General features: G+C 43.1%; 1 protein-coding gene across 1 annotated transcript; it reads left to right on the top strand.

Annotated features, from left to right (window-relative positions):
• Positions 1-1,154: 1,154 nt before the first annotated feature.
• SAMD7 (sterile alpha motif domain containing 7) lies at positions 1,155-12,225 on the top strand. The gene is made up of 8 exons (XM_053460942.1): positions 1,155-1,270; positions 2,218-2,344; positions 2,772-2,881; positions 3,574-3,652; positions 4,952-5,622; positions 6,671-6,789; positions 9,512-9,622; positions 11,959-12,225. Exons 1-8 carry the CDS (start codon positions 1,168-1,170, stop codon positions 12,223-12,225), a joined length of 1,587 nt encoding a protein of 528 aa, XP_053316917.1. The 5' UTR covers positions 1,155-1,167.
• The last annotated feature ends 7,617 nt before the right edge of the window (positions 12,226-19,842 follow it).

Genomic DNA, 19,842 nt, shown 5'->3' with positions numbered 1-19,842 from the left:
ACTCTGTTAGAAGAGATTACCTTGTTTTCATCCCTACAAAATACTAAATTGCAAAGGATTTGCTAGACGGAATCTGAAAAGACTCATGTGCTCTTTGACTAACGCTTAGCAGATGGCATCAAAGATGTCACAGAATGTATTTATATGCCAGTCATTGTCTATGAATTAACTTTATATTAACTGGTCTCGAGATGATGCCTTTTGAAAACTGCCTTGTTGACTATCATTTTGTTCTGTTGCAAAGAAATTGTCAAAAAAGGGGAGTGGACCCTCAACAAACATAGGACTTTTTGAAAAAAATATATAGGAAAACCGGAACCTAATAAGCGGGACGTTTAACCCTAATGCTAGGAGTAAAGCTAGTTAAAACTACCAAGAGGATTAATAGTATGTTCTGTTAAACTAATACATTCCTGTAAAACTCCTAAGACAGAAGCCTTTTCTTTAACCTTTAAAGCATGTTTTAAACTTTTTTCTACTATGCTACCTAAAATCCATATAATTCAAAGCCTGCTTGTAAGTACTACACAATGTTCACCATCAGCAGTGTTTCATCAGGGGAAGATGATGACTTAGCTGCTCCTACCTTGATCACAGTTTGACTCTGGTTAAGCCCTGTTAAGGGCTAGATATATATATATATATATATATATATATATATACATACATATTAACATATAGTGAGCTGCAGCATGCACCTGAATATGCCAATGTGTTATTCAGAAATAGATAAACTCAGCTAAATGCTTCAGTCTTTCACATCTACAACATGCTGCCACATGTACCTAGCAGGCGCCCGCACACTAAAGCACTGGATCAGCCTCACAAGCTGCAGTGAGTAAGGGATATGATGGCCAGATCAAATCTGGTGTTATCTCAATATACATAATAAAATTATAGTAATTGCAAAATAAATTGCAGAAAATTTTTCCCTCCTGGCAAGTGAGTGCCACTAGGTGGCACCATCACATTCCTGGTGCATAGCTGGATATTCTACAGGAGAAGGGATAGACAATAAACAAACCAAAAAGTAGAAACATTTTAAAAAAGCAACAAAATATTCTTTTTTTTAAGCTTTTTAGATCAAATGATAAGCACAAAGGATCTTTGCATCATTACCATTAAAGTGTTCTTTGTTTTGTAATTTTAAGACAAAGACAACCAGGCATGGACCCACGGGGACACCTGCAGAAGATGTCAATAATTGGTGATCAGGCTAATCTGGAAGGAAAGCACTTATATCAGTTGCCTGGCGGTATGTCTGCAGCAGGTAAGCAAGTCAGATCTCTGGATTATTGGTGCATTTTTACTTCTACGCAAATGGACCATTAAAATCCATAAAGTATGCAATATCACTTATTTACGCATGTTCTAGAACATCCGGCTCATTTAATTCTTTTATACTGGATCAGTTAGATGTATCGCTGAGCTTGACTGGTTAACTCACAAACAGCCACTTCCTCCTGTCTCACCTTCTAGCCCCTCATCTGCTGTCCATCTGTTCTTATGTCAAGCAATTTTGTTTAGTTCGTTTACAGTGATATAGGCTGATGTGACTGGTGCATCGCAAACATTGGCACTTTTATGTTGTGTGATATACCCCCAATACCTTCTCAATTGTAAATTAATTTGAGCAGGGCCCTCCTTACCTTTTCTTTCCAGAAGTCCAAATTTTTATGATTTCCTACATTTTGTGTCCTGTTTACCCATTGTACAACACTGCAGAATACTGTATGATGGCACTATAAAGATCATTAATTAATAATAATGAACCACATCATGATTATATTGCCAGTTAAGAGTCCCCAGTAACCCCACTGTAAAATACTTTTGCCCCAGTCCCTAGTAACCCCACTGTAAAATACTTTTGCCCATTGCTGTTCCCAGATACACTAAATGGACAAAAAATATTGGCACACCTGACCGTTACACCAACAGGGACATTTATGACATTGCATAGACATAGACATTTATATGTATTTGCACCCATCCACCCTTTTTGTGCTTTCACCGTGGGGTCACATAACCCCCACTGCATTCCTGCCTCCTTGTGCTGGTAAAGATTGGGCACTTGCACCACTCCTGGTGCAATAAATGTAATCTGCCAGGATAATATATATGGATCTATTGTCTTTTTTCAGAGTTACATTTGTTTAGGTGTCACACAGGTGACCTCTTTGAGCTTTTATAATAATAAACCCTTTTTCTACCACCTAGAAATCCGACAGAGACAGGAAATGATGATGAGGAATTCAATGATAACAGTAAACCCTCAGGTTGTGATGCCATCACAGCAGAGGATGCCCTTGGCACCATCACAATTTGAACCCCGACTGCTGGAAAGGTGAACTTGCAATATTTATAAGGCATTTTATAGTCTTCAATCAATTTAACCGGCCGACAGGAACACATCAGCCTTCAGTCGACATGGGACAAATTCAGACAAAAAATAGAGCACAATAAAAAAAAAAAAAAGAAAGAAAACACACAACAGTGGTTTGCAAAGTAAATACAAAAATACAGCAACAACAAAAATACAGCATCCATCACCACAGACCTATATTTGACCTTATTTTTATAGGCAAAATGTTATGTGACTAATATCCCATTAGATGTAGCAGTCTGGAAAATGAAATCTAGTCGCAACTTTTTTCATGTTTTGTATTAATGTAATGTAAACAAAAATGACAAACAATAAAACTGTACAATAATGACCAATAATGCCCCAATAATGTCATCGTGAAGCAACGGTGTGTTTTTTTTTTCTTCAGAGATTTGCTGCCAACTGATCTAATCATTCCTAATGATGCAAGGCAAGTTCACATGGCTTCACTTCCGGCACATGCAGGCCTTTTGTCTAACAGAGTATTCACAGGACCAGGTAAAACTTAACAATGCTGTATAACAGGGATGTCCATGTTTTTTCTGCAGTGGGCCACTTCATCAGAAATGTATGTGTGAGTAATTGAGATAAAATATACAGCATGACTCCTATCATTATATACAGAGCCAGATACAGATGGTTGTATAGCACAACTCCTATCATTATATAGTAATCCAGACACATGCAGTGGTACAGCTTGACTCCTATAATTGTATAGTGAGCCAGACATAGATGGTGATATAGCATACCGTATACTGAGCCAGACCTTGACGGTGGTACAGCATAACTCCCATCACTATGTACTGAGCCAGACATTGACTCATTCTGTCTCTCAATGTCTCGCTACATTCTCTGCCAACCGTTTTCGTGTCTCTGCTTTTTCTCTTTCCTCTTCTTGTTCTTCTTTTTTCATCTGTTTTTCCTCATATCTTCTTACTTCAATCCCTCCTTTGTGAACCAGGCCTCCTGTAGCACTTCTGCAAAATAGTGGAGCTTCCAGGCACACACTGTCCCTTGATTGAAGAAACATGTGTGTGTGTGGGGGGGTATACTATACTCATACTACTATTATTATTATTATTATTATTATTATTAAAAATATGTAAAAAGATGGCTGATTATAGGGTGGGGGCATCTTTTACATATTTTATTTTCTACAAATAAAATTCTACAATTTCCACCTACTTAAGGGTACAACTATCTACAAACGGAACAATTAGATTTTGCGGCAAGGAGACAGGAACTTTTACAGAAACAAAACATGTCCAGGTAAGATGTGAACCCTGAGAGAGCAAATAAAGCTTAGCGGATCTGTCATTTTCATCTTTAAACAACACAGAAACTTTTAAGAAGCCTGGCAAACAACCAGTTAGTGCCTGCTTTTGTATCACATGACAATTAGGAATTTTCTGAACTGCAAAGCATAATGTGATTAAAGAGTCATTTGTGAGCAATTACATTTAAATCATACATAGCAATATAGTTTATTAACACCATTTTAAACTGAACGAGCGCAATGACATGTTCCGCATAGCATGTTTATATATCCAGGGCTGGATAGGCATACAGGGATATTAGACATTTCCTGGAAGGCTACCTGTCCTGGTGTCCTTTCTCCAAGCTTCATTTTAATGGCCAGAGCATTGGAAATTTATGGCTGGCCATGGGAACACATAATTTAAGCTTGTAGGATGCTGTAAACTATTAAACTGCTTTAGGAGCAGGATGGGAGAAGGGAAGATGTATGCTAATTTAACCTCTTCAAAGCTGTGTGAAAAACTTGTGTGTGTATTTACCCTTTTTAAAGCTGGAGCACAACATGTCTATCATATCAAAATTAATAATTGCCACCTTTATTACATATAACAGATGAAGTGGAAGTCTATACAATAGCTGCTGTATAGTTTAAACTAGTTTAGGATTGCTGCTCCTCGCTGCAGGTGTTATAGAGACATTCAAGAGAAATGAATCACTCACCCATTCACTAAAATATACACTAGTCAAATATTGTACTTAGAGACATGCATATATTCAGGTATGTGATGTGTTCACATCTGACTAAGGTGATTCTCACAGAAAGAGAGATGAGAGGGCACACTGTGAAATGAAAATTGGATGTACTTTGGTTAAGAATGTTGTGTGTGTATTAGGCTGAGGGCGATATGTGTAATTGAGTGGTCATCAGTGCGTTTGAGCATGTGTTGGCATAGCTGAGAGTGATCAGTGCAAGTGACAAGTGAGTGTCTTATTAAGAGGTTGTGGGGAATGATGAAGGTGATGGGAACATGATGGCAGTGCAAGGTATGTATTTAGGGAGCTAAACATATAAAATCAGGCTAAGGTTCCACATCTATGTGCCATACAATAATTGCACTGTGGCATTTGGGGCTGGTTTTATTTCTGGGGGTTTGGTTTTTATTCTCAGTCCAACCCTTCTTATATCCATGGATCCACAGCCTACATTCGGTATTATGTGTCAAAGGTGAAAATTATATTTTAATTATAAAAGTCAATAGAATTGTAAAACATTGTGATAATTATTTATATTGTACTTGTATCTACTGCCAGAATGGAAATGGAAATGAACTCTATTTATCAGCCAAGAGATATTGACAAGGCACCCAGGAAGGGATTTGTGGAGCTGGAGTCGCCTTTTCTCTACCAAGGAGTAGCAAACCCATTGGCTTTCAGAGGAAGACAGATGGTACCAGAAGGTCATGTTCATTCTGATGTTTTTGTGTATCGCAATGCTTTGGAGAGCCTACAGGGCAGCACAATACTGAAACCCACCAGCCCCTACCCTCCTATGAACAACCTGCAGAGAGAGAAAGTTCGTAGACCTGGCAGAAGAGTTACCAACCAAAAGACTGCAGACACAACTATTGGTGCCTCCAAAACCCAAGCTGATATTAAGCCTTACAGCTCCCTCTTGAATGCTGAGGATGACAAAGATGATAAAAAAGATGAGGAAACAGATCCATTTGGTAAAAGTGACCAGGGAAAAGCAGGTGTGGATCATGCAGTTGACAAGAACTCTATGGAACTCCAAGGGAGCCAAGAGAAAAATAATAACAGTTATAACATTTCCAGGGAGAGGAACAGTAACTGCAATGGATCAGATAAGGAACTAAGTAACACAGGGGCAGCATTCGAACATAGATACATCTTCCAGCCTCCAGTCCATCTCTCAGCAGCTCCGTATAGTTTCAATATGGCCATCAACTCACCTATGATGTCAGGTATTAAGTATCCTTTTGCTCATATGTCATTTTGACTGAGTAGTTGAGATGTCATGGAATACATTGCTATAAGTCACTTTAATTTAGGTTGAAAAAAAGACACAAGTCCATCAAGTTCAACCTTACTGTTGATTATTACGGTATTTATTGTTTTATATAGCACCATCATATTCCACAGCACTGTACAAAAAAAATCACCTAGCCCATATTGAAATAATTTGAAAGAACAATCTCTGTGATTAGTGAATTCCACATCTTTATTGTTCTTACTGTGCATCACCTTTTCAATGGTTTCTTTTGTCATTCTATTCAACCAAATATTTGTTTGAAAGTGAGATATATGTTAAATATGTTAAGCTCCGTGTTGTTCCTTCCTGCCTCACTACAGTGTATTTCTATGTAAAACACTCAGAGACACTTAGCTTCATCCTTTTTCCTTCAGCCTTTATCCAAGAATTCATGTCCCCAATGTACATGTGTACAATAAATGCAGAGGTTCCTTCTGCCAGAGGTTCCTTCTGCCAGGAGCATTGGGTGTCTGAACTATAGAGAGTTTTTTCAAGATCATCAGATGACTCAAGGGCATTGATGAGAAGATAAATATTTCCATCATGTATGACAGACACCTAATAAAACCACTCACCTCCTGTCACTCCTCTAAATGAGGTGTGCTGGGCAAATATCTGGTCTGCCTATGAAGGAATCAATCCTGGTGAATGGTAAATATTTCCCATTATATCTGACAGTGTTACTGAACTTTTAAATGGTGTACTTTCATGTACTTATATAGAGAAGACTTTGCATTAAGTGGATCAGGGGTATGTCTTATAGTATATCCTGCTTTAACTATACATTGTGCTACAAATGTTTTGCGAATGTCTAGGTTGAAAGATATTCTCACCTGAAGCTGCCTACCAAGCTGCGTGCACACCAAATAGCATAACTTTGCAGAACACTACAAACATGCATATGGGTTATATTGTATTATTGAAATAAACATTTATTTGCATGTATTCATATTTAACTATTATTTTTGTTGCATCCAAAGAAGCTCACAATCTCTTCCTGAACAGAGATGTTTCAGCAATTCAAGATATTCAAAAATGGACTTCTCAGGATGTGTACAATTTTATTAGTAACCTGCCGGGCTGTTCAGGTTACGCTCAGGTATGTAGTTTAGATACATTGCTAATGGTTTGCTTACATGCAGGCCTGGCCTGGCCATCTGGTACACCAAGAAATGTCTGATGGGCCTTTGGCCAACAACAGAGCCACACACATTCAATCTGCTGCCCCAGTGAAAGATAGGATGCTGCAGCTTGGGGCCAGTGGCTGAATATGCCTGGCATTAAACTGCACGGGCCGCCCCAACATTGCCAGTGTAAGAGAGGCAGACTGGTGTTCTACAGCGCATTAAAAGTACCTGCAACTTTTGTCAATATTACTTCAGCCCTTCAATGGCCAAACATGACTCCTACTTTGACCTGTTGCCTTCCTGTCAATTACCATAATTCTGGACCTACTACAATATGTTTAGTTCTTATGATACATTCCATCAGACAGGGCATTTTTCATGCAGATACCACACAACACAAGACTTTGCACACATACACTATAGTGCTTGTGAGATGGCAAAAAATGTGGGTTTGCAGCAGCAGACTTGCATAAGTTGGAAAAATTCACAGCAAATTCACAGCCAACTTGCTTTCGTACTTGCAAAAAAAAATGCGTGTGAGTTAAAAACAGCAATCCATTTGCAAATTCTTTATCCGCGTCCCACCCCCCCTATAAAATTATAAAAATAGTAAAACAGACAAAAGAGGGTCCTCATGACCCACCTACGGGGAGGTGGAAACGATTGTCTACCCCATGTGGGGTGTAATTAGTTCAACCTGGGTGAGGGTATACCGTATTTGCTCGATTATAAGACGAGGTTTTTTTCAGAGCAAATGCTCTGAAAAATACCCCTCGTCTTATAATCGGGGTCGTCTTCTAATCAGACCTCAAATAGAGGTCTGATTATGAGACTAAGATCCAGATCCCCCGCACCGCTGCAGGGGACCTGGATCCTCCTGTCGTCGCCCCCCCCACACACACACTTACCGGTGCTTCCGGAGGTGAAGTTGGCAGCGGGGGTTTGTATGCGTCCGTCGCAAATACCTTCCCCGACTGTCAGAGATCAGAGTTCCCCGCACCGGTGCGGGGAACTTTGATCTCTGACAGCCGGGGAAGGTATTTGCGACGGACGCATACAAACCCCCGCTGCCAACTCCACCTCCTTCCGGCTGCCGCGGAATGAGACATCAACCCGCTGCCCCGGCAATACAGCAGGAAATTGGAAGCACCGGTAAGTGTGTGTGTGTGTGTGTGTGTGTGTGTGTGTGTAGGGCATTTCTGGAATGCCTTATACCCCTATATGCCACTCTGGCACTTAGGGGGTTAAAAGGCATATTATGGGGCAGAGTGGCATATAGGGAGGTATAAGGCATTTCAGGAGGCAGAGTGGCGTTAAGGGGGCATTTAATAGTGCACTCTGCCTCCTGAAATGCCTTATACCTCCCTATATGCCACTCTGCCCCATAATATGCCTTTTAACCCCCTAAATGCCAGAGTGGCATATAGGGGTATAAGGCATTTCTGGAGGCAGAGTGCTCTATACAATGCCTTTTAACTCCCTTAATGCCACTCTGCCTCCTGGAATGCCTTATACCTCCCTATATGCCACTCTGCCCCATAATATGCATTTTAACCCCCTAAATGCCAGAATGGGATATAGGGGTATAAGGCATTTCTGGAGGCAGAGTGGCACATAGGGGGTCAAAAGGCATACCATGGGGCACAGTGGCATATAGAGGGTTAAAAGGCATATCATGGGCCACAGTGCCATATTGGTGTGGCAAGCCTGGGGCAGATGTGCGTAACTGGGGGACAGGTTGGAAAATACAAGAAATAAAAACAAAAAAAAAATATTTTTCTCAATCATAGCTTTTATTAAAAAAAATAGTTTACATGAATTAACATTTACTGGTAAAACTTTTTTCCTTTAGGGTCGTCTTATATTCAGGCTTTTTCTTTTTTTCCTAAGTTAATATTCAGATTTTGGGGGGTCGTCTTATAATCAGGGTCGTCTTATAATCGAGCAAATACGGTATTGCCTTAAACCCCAAACCGTAGCTACCTTCACCCAACCTGTTCTTATTGGGATAGGCCTATAAAATAATTGCCCTTTGGGGGCATCCTTGCACCCAGTGATGGACAAGCCGCCCTAGGCCTGACTGAGGGCAGTGCCCCCAGCTGTGCTGAGAAAGTCCTCATGTTGTGTGTATATATACACTCCTTTGTTTATTGCCCCTCAGTTTAAGCATATCTAAGCATAACCTACAAATAGATTTGTATAAAATATTATTTGGTATGTAACAAGCAACAATATCTGTCATTAAACATTTTAATTTTTCTAAATCACACACATGAAAGAATCAATGCAAATAGTAATTTTTAAAGTATTGTTTAAAAACGTGTTCAGGATTTTTTTTACAGTAGAATCATATTTAACAGGGATAGAAAAATGTAAAGTACCAAGCTTAATTGTTTAAAGCTTGTGTTTGGTCTGCAATCCCTATGGGTTCTAGGTAATTCTGTGCTACCCGATGAAGCCCCTTTCTCATCTGAGTCGTTTGATTATTGGTGGACACCAATAACCTAGTAAATGCAATAATACAGCAGGCACAAAATCTAGAAGTGTTAGCATGTCAGGCTAAAATAATTCTGTAAACTACCTTACAAGAGACTCTGTTTAGGTAAATATTTTAATAATACTGATTTTAAATGATAGTTTGACAGCAGAAGTTCTTGTTAATTAAATCTAATATGTACTTGTCGCTTGATTTAGATATTTAAAGACCATGATATTGATGGATCAACGTTACCCTTACTCACAGAGGAACACCTCTTGGATACAATGGGCCTAAAGCTTGGACCTGCACTCAAAATCCGCTCACAGGTACTTTTTTTAGTGAATATTCTGTTAAGGAATGGCGCACACATTACTGTAGCTTTGGAGGAACATAACTACCATTAGGCTTTGACAACCTCCAGAGAGTTTAGCATGAGAGCCAGTGGCATAACTCTACAACAAGGGGCTCCATGTTTGAAATATCTTGGATTATTATTAAGGGCCACTATCAGTAATTTTGGGGCCCAGCTTTAATATATGGTCTGGACTAGAGCCCTGCGCGGGACTACTTTTTTAATCCCGCTCCCGCGGATTTTAATCCCGCTCCCGCCCGCTCCCGCAATGTGGGTGCTCTGCTCCCGCTCCCGCCACATTTGTGGCCAATCCCGCCCGCTCCCGCCACATTTGTGGCCAATCATGCCCACCTCCTTACCTGATTTCCCACGCAGTCCCGCGCGGCTGCCCTCGAGTTGTTCCCTCACGGCGTCTCTTCTCTTGCACCGCCCAGGAACAAGGCGGAGTCACAGGAAGTGACGTCACAACACGTGACTCCGTTTTGTTCCTGGGCGGAGCAAGCTAGGAAACACTGTGAGGGAGCAGCAAGAAGGCAGCCTTGCGGGACTGCGCGGGATTACCGGGACCCGCAGGTACAGTGCCTGACCGCCCGCTCCCGCCCGCAGCCCCAGCAAGACCGCCCGCGCCCGCAAGTTTTTTCATGTTAATGGCCAAAAAATGTCCTCCATACAAAGCCCACCATTTCCTCCATGTGTAGCCCCTCTTTGAAAATAAAAATCCCCCTTTGTTTCTGTTTTTTTTTAATAGAAAAGGAGCCAAATTCTTCTCCCTTTTATACAATGCTGCTCGTGCTGCAAACCCTGCACTTGAAATATTTTTTCCAGTCAAAATTAGTTATCTTTATATTCCACATTCAGATAGTGTTGATTTAGGGTTTGGCATTAGCCATAAACAATGTAAAACAATCACATTTTCAACATCCTGTTTCTCAGTTTTATTCTGTATTCTGCTTTATATCATATGTGAAGTTTTTATCCTTACTGTGCGTGTTCAGCCGGCTCATTTGGGATTCTGTGTCTCTCTTCTATTTGTGTTTTCAGTTTTTCATTTAATTTGTATTTATTTCCATACATATTTGTCAAGATTCCGATGGCTGATTATTTTGTGGTTCCACATGTTGGAAACTCCCTGTCATGGAGAAGGATTTTTTTTTCTTTTCCACACAGCCTTTGCATTTTGGTCAGGGTGAAGTGCAGAATATCCAGACTTGCTAATTATTTTTTTGCTTACTCATCAGGATATATTCATTACTCATCAGTAACTTCACTGTAATCACAGTGTTACAAGGTGTATTTAAAAAGGATATTTATCCTTGACAGCGTGACTACATCATTTATAAAGTTTCCTGCTGCTAAGGCTGGGCAAATTACTTCTGATGTCTCTCTATACTGTTTGATCATGTTTGTATCTGGGTACACTTTGGAGTTGCTATGGAAACTTCCTTTTTCACTGCCCTGGCAAAAAAATGTACTAATCCAAACACAGACACAATTTATCACCCAGTTACGTGTCACTGGCCGTACATGCCAACTACTTTAAACTAACCAGATTTTCTCATGTAACCAGGGGGAATGATGTGGTGAAAACAAGTGTTCCGTTTAAGATAATGAATTTTTCTAACATCGTATATTATTGCTATATTGGTGATTGATTATAGGATAATGTACAATAACAGACTTTGCAAAAGACCATGTTATTAAAGGAACAGAGTGCCAATCATAATGAAGAATGAAGAATGAAGAATTGCTTAATGAATTTGACCTCAACTCAAGTTGATTAGATCTTCTCCTACTCATGAACCACCCCCATAATACCATTCTGTCACTCCCATATGAGCTTGTTGGACACTACAACTTCTCAGTGTGCCCAGCTACTCCCAGGGTGGTACCAACACAGGACCCAATAGGTGTGCCGGCCACACCCAATATATGAACACATATCAGAAGAGCATCATAAAGCAAAGCTTCTATGGACCCTCTCCCGTGTTTATAGCCATCCTTTCCACATACATCCATTCACAGTAAAAATCCACCATTGCATTATGTCAGTCCTCTCCATGCCAACCATCCACCGAACAACACCAGAGACATTGGATACCTCACCATCCAATGTTCCCAGTCTTGCCATCCCATTTTAATTTAAGAAGTCTTGTGAGGAGTTTCTATTATTGCATATGAAAATGATTAAAACAGACTTCCAATTGGAATTTCATTTTTAAGCAGGGCTGTACTTATGAAAATAAATTATTGAGAGCCGCATCATGGCCTTTGGATTATCAACAAAGACCTTGTCTGTTTTGTTCTCTACAGATCTCATGCCGCTTGGGAAATATCTTTAACATTGCGAACCTCCCAGTAACAGGTCCCATGCCATCCTCTGCTCCTGTACCGCCAGACCAGACATCAGAAGTGGCGTCACCTCTTCAATGCAACAACAGCGACACAGTGCCAAGTCCCTGTTCCCATGATCAAGACATGCTAAAGGCTTCGGAAGTATTAACATCTGAAACTAAAGACAATCCATGTGATATATCTGTGGCACAAACAGATTTTCAAACGAACTATCTCAAAAGTTGATCTGATATATATATTATAAAAATAATAAAATGTTAAATAAAACACAAGCCGGGAAAAGCAGGATCGTCACCCTACTAATGCCAACCAGATAAATAGATGCTACTGGTAACTGCAGAATATGAGAGACTATACCATATCTCTAGAATTCTTCTGCAGAAAATGTTAATGAAACAGGATTCTTTATCTCTTTCTGTACCACATGCAACCCATAGCCACTGGATCATAGGTAAAATATTCTATCTTTACTGCATTCATACAAAGTGTTTTATTGAATTTGAATAAATAATGACATTCAAATACAGAGCTAAAGGTTTCAGTTTTTTGAATTCCTGGGAGAAAAGCAGCTGGCAGAAAAGGTGCTTAACCTTTAGATTGCCATTATACCCTAAAGGGGTTTATCCATTAAATGTTTGTAAATAAGTGCATCTCAACTGTACTTGGCATCCATTTGAGTCAGGTTTCAGCAAGATTACTATTCAGTAAATCCTTCCCGGGTTTCTCCATAATTTTGAGACTATGGATTCTTCAGGACCCTAGGCTGTGAGCTAGGCTGAGTGGAGGGGTGTCTGGAAGCATTCCTAAGGCTGTAAAAATGAGCAGAAGTATATTTAGAGAGCTGGACACATACATAAAACTCACATCCTTCACAAACACAGAATGTTGGGTATACATTCTACATGCTACTGGGCATTTGTCCGACTCAACTGCAAAGTACAACATTCATAGGTCCCAGGTTTTAAATGTATGTAACAGTAACTGTTAAGTATGCGTAACACACAAATATAAGTTTCATGAAACTAACTCTAAATGTATTTTAAAAATGTTATTAAGTTATTCTAAGTTAAATTGATTCCTTGTCACTCATACAATTATATCTTTTTTAATTAAATCATTAAAACCAAATAGACCCCCATAAATTCAAGGAGGCCCACTGGAAAGCAGCATGGGAGGGAAAAAGAGTAGGCTAACTAGACATAGAGAGAAAAAAACAGCTGGTAGTCAGGGGAGTGCTGCAAAAAAAAGTTTTTAGAGAAATCTGTACACTCTCTGCGGTTTGGTCTGCTCTCTTCCTCCAGCTAGTTCTCCTCCTCTGGCACTCTGGCAGCTGCTCCTTCACAGGCACAAAGTCCCTACCAGGCAAAGACACAGTTTGCTCTGCAAGAAGTTTGTACCAGCAAGCCACAACTTTATATGCTGATTCTTGGAGTTTGCCAGAGATGGAACATCTATATTTTTTCCATTGATCCTTAGTTAATGTAATATCTTGCTTCCATTCCCACAATCTAAAGTAGTATGGAATAGGATTAGCATTTTTCGTTATAAGGAGTTTATAAATGTGTGATATTTTGTGATACGAGGTGAGAAGGGGCTTGAATAAGTAATTATTCTAGGTGTAAGCTCCAATATTAAAGTAAAGGATTTCTGGAATGATTATATGAATGCCTTAAGTTATTGATAAAGGAATTGTAATTTAAAAGATAAATCAGAGGTTGGAGAGACATCTATCAGGGGTTTAATAATGCTGCGGCTCAGTATATGATGTAAACCTTAATTTAAGGGCAAACAGGAACCACAATAATCTGGCAAAGACACAGTCAAATGAAGTGGGTTTTAAAGTCAGAAAGCAGATACCTGACCAGCAGATACCTGACCAGACACAGTCTGAAGTCCAGGTGAAGTCAGTTCCCGATACCATAATTTATTTATTGGAATTGACCAGTCTATTGTTAGTTTAAAGTCACCCACACTATCCTAATACCTTCTATAAACGTAGTCAATTTGTTAAGGATAGAGGAAACAAACGCGTTTTGATTCGTGTTGGGTGCATTTATAATTGCAAGAGTAAGTATGTGCCGGCCAATAAATAAACATCATCCTTCCACATCTGCATAAGTGTAAAAGGTACAGAGTTAGCTATAAAAATGGCTACTCCTTTTGATTTAGAATCATATGAGAAAGGTCTGTTGTTGTTATATTTAGGCATTTTATTGTGTGACTCTTGAATAAAAGCAATTTTAGTTTTAAAGGACTTCAGATCAAGACAATGTTTTGCTCTCTTTTCCAATGTATATTTCAGTATAACGTCATTTGTTCTTACATATCCCATATAAGAGCATGTAGCATATATAAATATGTTCATCAACATTATAAGTAAGTGAGATCCAAAACAATGAATCAGTAAAACCTGAGAAAATGGTAAATTGTAAACACAGTACTTAAACAAAAAAAGTAAGGAAATATATATTGTATAAGTTGCAAAAGCCACAAATAGTTGGTCATATTACCAAAGGAAATGGCATGTACCTGAAACTGCCATACATCTGAAACTGGAGGGGGGAGATGTCATCGACAGGCAAGCAATATGACCTGTGTGTTAAACAAAAAGTGAACCTGGATGCAGCCCCACCGCCCACAGTTAACAAGGTAGTATATATGTATATGGAGAAAAGAAAGAAAAAAAACATTGCCCCCTCCCTGATCATTTTAATTGTCTCATAAACCCCACCACCCTTCATCTCAATTTCGCTATCCATCAACCTGTATAATTACCGTATTTGCTCGAATATAAGACGAGGTTTTTTTCAGATGCTCTGAAAAATACCCCTCATCTTATAATCAGGGTCGTCTTACAATTGGACCTCAAATAGGTCTGACTATGAGACGACTAAGATCCAGATCCCCCGCAGAGCTGCAGGGGACCTGGATCGTCCTGTTACCCCCCGCTTACCGGTGCTTCTGAGTCCCCGGTGTGTAGTTAGGGTAGCGTGTAGATGTCTACGCGATTCGCGTAGAGCTCTACGCGCTGCCCGGACTAAGCACCGGGCATCGTGTAGAGCTCTACGCGATTCGCGTACACAACTTCCGCTGCAGCCCGGAGGAGGAGGTGCGGCTAGCAGCGGGGGTTGTCTTCGTCCATCGCGCAGACCTTCCCCGGCTGACCTTCCCCAGCTGCTAGCCACACCTCCTTCCGGCTGCAGCGTAAGCAGCTACATGACAGGGGAGTCAGAAGCTCCGGTAAGTTTGGGGGGGGGCATAAGGCATTTCTGTAGGCAGAGTGCTCTGTGAAATGCCTTTTAACCCCCTTAATGCCGCTCTGCCTCCAGAAATGCCTTTTTAACCCTCTATACGCCACTCTGCCTCCTGAAATGCCTTAAACCTCCCTGTAAGGACTTACCTGCCTCTCCGGCCCCGCTCCATGGCTGCTCCCACGACGCTTCCTCAGGCGGCTTCCCGGGCAGCGAGTACCACCGCTACCCGGTCGGCGTCTTCACCGCATGGCCGACCACGCGGTAAACGGGTACCACAGACCGTGTGGTCAAAAGTTAATATTGCACGTTACATTTGTAACATGCTTTTATAACCTCGGGTGACCTCTTCATGCAGGACACACCTCCTCCTCTCCCTATTTAAACCCGGACTTCCTCTTCTGGATCACCCTTGGTTGGTGTATTTTGCTATTTGCTTGCGCATTGATTGTGACTACTGCTCCGGTTTGACTTGGCTTGTTGACCTCGTTCCTGTCTCCTGATTCGGCTCCTGATTCCTGCTCGTCTGGTATTGATTCGGCTTGTTGACCTCGTCTCTGGATTCTGATTTGGCTTATCCTGATTACCTGTCTGACCCGGTTGGTTCTCTGACTTTCTGGTTCCTGTTTGGCCTGGCTAACTCCGCCATCTGGGGTCCTACCTCACCATACCATTACAGTACCAAGGGTCACCATGGACCCCGTGGAGATTGGCCAGAAGATGTCTACCTGTGAAGCCCGTATTGAAAGTCTGCATCATCGCATGGACCAGTTTGCTCAGGCTTTGCAAACCCTCCTGGCGAGGACTGATCCAGCACGTGGTCCTCCTCCTGTGCCCGCTGCTGCACCTGTTGCTGTTCCACCGCCTGCTGACCCAGGTCTTCATACCCTCAGTTTACCTCCTCCTCCCAGATATGAAGGAGATCCTGCTACCTGTCGTGGATTCCTCAATCAGTGCTCCATTCACTTCGAGATGTCTCCCTACTTGTTTCCTTCCGACAGAGCCCGTGTGGGGTATGTCATCTCCCTACTCACTGACAGGGCTCTGGCCTGGGCAACTCCTCTTTGGGAACGCAACTCTCCAGTGGTCAACAATTATAATGACTTTGTAACCACTTTCCGTCAAGTGTTTGACAGGCCAGGTCGCGGCCATATTGCCTCGTCAAGTCTCTTCTCACTGCGTCAGGGTACACGCAGTTTATCAGACTATGCCATTGAATTCCGTACCCTGGCTGCAGAAGTGGCATGGAACAACGACGCCTTGGTTGCTGCCTTCACTAATGGCCTGTCTGACCGCCTGAAAGATGAAGTAGCAGCCCGAGACCTGCCCACGGACTTGGAAGAACTCATCGCCTACATTGGCCACATTGATCTTCGCCTCCGGGAACGCCAGGTACAGCGAGATCGCCAAAGGAGGGCTCCAGTGCGTTTTGCGCCACGTCTGGCTGCTTCTGACTCTGCTTCTCTTCCGCCTGAAGAGCCCATGCAGATCGGCTCCACACATCTCTCCGAGGAGGAGAGATCCCTCCGGCGCCAACAAGGCCTCTGTATGTACTGTGGCAAACAAGGTCATTACGTGCGCTCCTGCCCCATGAAGCCGGGAAACTACAGGGCCTAAGGAGGATTGGGGAGTCTCCTCTAGGCCTTCCTGCTGTTTTTCCCCACGACCGGACATCGCGTATGTTTGTGCCTGCTGCTCTCACTGTCCAGGAGAGAACCATTCTAGCCCCAGCCCTTATTGACTCTGGGGCCGCCGGAAACTTTATCGACCGCGACTTCTGCAGGCTCCACAACATTCCCTTGCAGGAGAAAGCCTCTCCAGTTTTTGTGGAGGCAATCGATGGGCGGCCTCTCCTACCTGCAGCGGTGACCCATGACACTACACCGCTTCGTCTCCAAATAGGGGTTCTCCATAAAGAGACTGTGGTTCTACATGTAATATCTTCTCCAGCTGCTCCCATAGTGTTGGGCTACCCTTGGCTGCAGCTACACAACCCAGACATCAATTGGTCCACCCGTGAGATCACCTCCTGGCGGTGTACCACTTGCGTTTCACCTCAACCCTGTGTATTGAAGGTTGCCTCCTTAGGTACCACCATCTTACCTCCACAATATCAGACCTTTGCTGATGTATTCGACAAAAAGGAAGCAGACTCCTTGCCCCCGCACCGTCCTTACGATTGTCCCATCGACCTGCTTCCTGGCACCGTACCCCCACGGGGTAGGATGTATCCGTTATCCCCGGCTGAAACCGAAGCTATGGAGACCTATATTCGTGAAAATCTCCTAAAAGGCTTTATCCGCCGCTCCACGTCTCCCGCCGGCGCGGGATTTTTCTTTGTTTCCAAGAAGGATGGAGGTCTACGTCCGTGCATCGACTATCGAGGTCTTAATCGAATCACCATAAAAAACACTTACCCTTTGCCACTCATCTCTGAGTTGTTTGACTGTCTCAAAGGCTCAAAAGTTTTCACGAAATTAGATCTACGGGGTGCGTACAACCTCATTCGTATCCGTCAGAACGACGAGTGGAAGACAGCTTTTAACACCCGCTCTGGTCACTACGAATATACAGTAATGCCATTCGGGCTCTGTAACGCCCCGGCTGTTTTTCAGGACTTTGTAAATGACTGTTTTCGGGATTATCTGCACCAATTCGTTGTCATCTACCTTGATGACATTCTAATCCATTCACCTGACCTGCTTTCACATCGAACTCACGTAAAGAAGGTCCTGACACGTCTTCGTGAAAACCGGTTGTACGCAAAACTAGAGAAACGTGAATTGGAAGTCAACCGTGTATCCTTCTTAGGTTATGTCATTAGCGGTACAGGGTTCAAGATGGATCCTGACAAGCTCCAGTCCATTCTGCAATGGCCTCAACCACAGGGACTTAAAGCCCTACAGAGATTTCTCGGCTTTGCCAATTATTATCGTCGATTCATCCGGGACTTTTCCAAAGTGGTAGCTCCTTTGACCGATCTCACCAAGAAGGGAGCTGACTGCCATAACTGGCCTACCGCTGCAGTCCAAGCGTTCCATACACTAAAGACCCTGTTTGTGTCCGCTCCGATCCTCATACATCCTGATGTACCTCAACCCTTCGTAATCAAAGTAGATGCTTCGGAAATCGGGGCCGGAGCGGTATTGTCCCAACGCAAAACATACGAAGGGCCTCTACACCCCTGTGGCTTCTTCTCTAAACGATTCTCTCCTGCAGAGAGGAACTATGACATAGGCAATCGTGAACTACTGGCAGTGATTCTCGCCCTTTCTGAATGGCGTCACCTTCTGGAGGGCTCCCGTATTCCTGTAACCATCCTCACGGATCACAAGAACCTCCAGTATATTGGCGATGCCAAGCGACTAACACCTCGACAAGCACGATGGTCCCTTTTCTTATCCCGCTTCAATTACATAATCTCCTCCATGGATGATTATGAGATCCGTTCCATCCTTGATTCACGCTTCTTCCGGGGTACCCTCCAATACCTTGTACACTGGAAGGGATACGGACCGGAGGAAAGAGTCTGGATGCCCGCCTCTGAAGTCCACGCTCCTCGTCTGGTTCGTCACTTTCATGTCAGGTACCCCCGGAAACCCAGTGGGGGTCCTGGTCGCCCTTTGGGCGGCTCTCGAGGGGGGGTACTGTAAGGACTTACCTGCCTCTCCGGCCCCGCTCCATGGCTGCTCCCACGACGCTTCCTCAGGCGGCTTCCCGGGCAGCGAGTACCACCGCTACCCGGTCGGCGTCTTCACCGCATGGCCGACCACTCGGTAAACGGGTACCACCGTGTGGTCAAAAGTTAATATTGCACGTTACATTTGTAACATGCTTTTATAACCTCGGGTGACCTCTTCATGCAGGACACGCCTCCTCCTCTCCCTATTTAAACCCGGACTTTCTCTTCTGGATCACCCTTGGTTGGTGTATTTTGCTATTTGCTTGCGCATTGATTGTGACTACTGCTCCGGTTTGACTTGGCTTTTTGACCTCGTTCCTGTCTCCTGATTCGGCTCCTGATTCCTGCTCGTCTGGTATTGATTCGGCTTGTTGACCTCGTCTCTGGATTCTGATTTGGCTTATCCTGATTACCTGTCTGACCCGGTTGGTTCTCTGACTTTCTGGTTCCTGTTTGGCCTGGCTAACTCCGCCATCTGGGGTCCTACCTCACCATACCATTACACTCCCTATATGCCACTCTACCCCATAATACCGTATTGGCTCGAATATAGGCCGCACTTTTTTGGCACTTTTTCGGGCTCTAGCGCCCGACGCCCGGGACATGCAGTCCCGGGCGCCGGGCAGGCAGCGGGGTTAAGATACAGATCCCCCGCAGCGGTGCAGGGGACCTGCATCCTTCTCCCCGATACGCTCAGACAGCCTCCCCTGCCAGCACTTCCCACGGGGGGGGGGTGCCGGCACGGGAGGTTATCTAAGCGTTTTACCTCTGCCCACCCCCGACTTACCGGAGCAGACTCCCGGGTGTCTTGCGGGGCCGGCGGGAGACATTTACGCAATACGCGCATGCAACTTCCGGTACCGGAAGTTGCATACGCGTATTGCGTAGATGTCCCTCGCCGGCCCCGCA

Source organism: Spea bombifrons, chromosome 3, assembly GCF_027358695.1.
Source record: "Spea bombifrons isolate aSpeBom1 chromosome 3, aSpeBom1.2.pri, whole genome shotgun sequence".
In the NCBI taxonomy this organism is placed as follows: domain Eukaryota; kingdom Metazoa; phylum Chordata; class Amphibia; order Anura; family Pelobatidae; genus Spea; species Spea bombifrons.
This window is presented reverse-complemented; position numbering and strand designations above follow the sequence as displayed.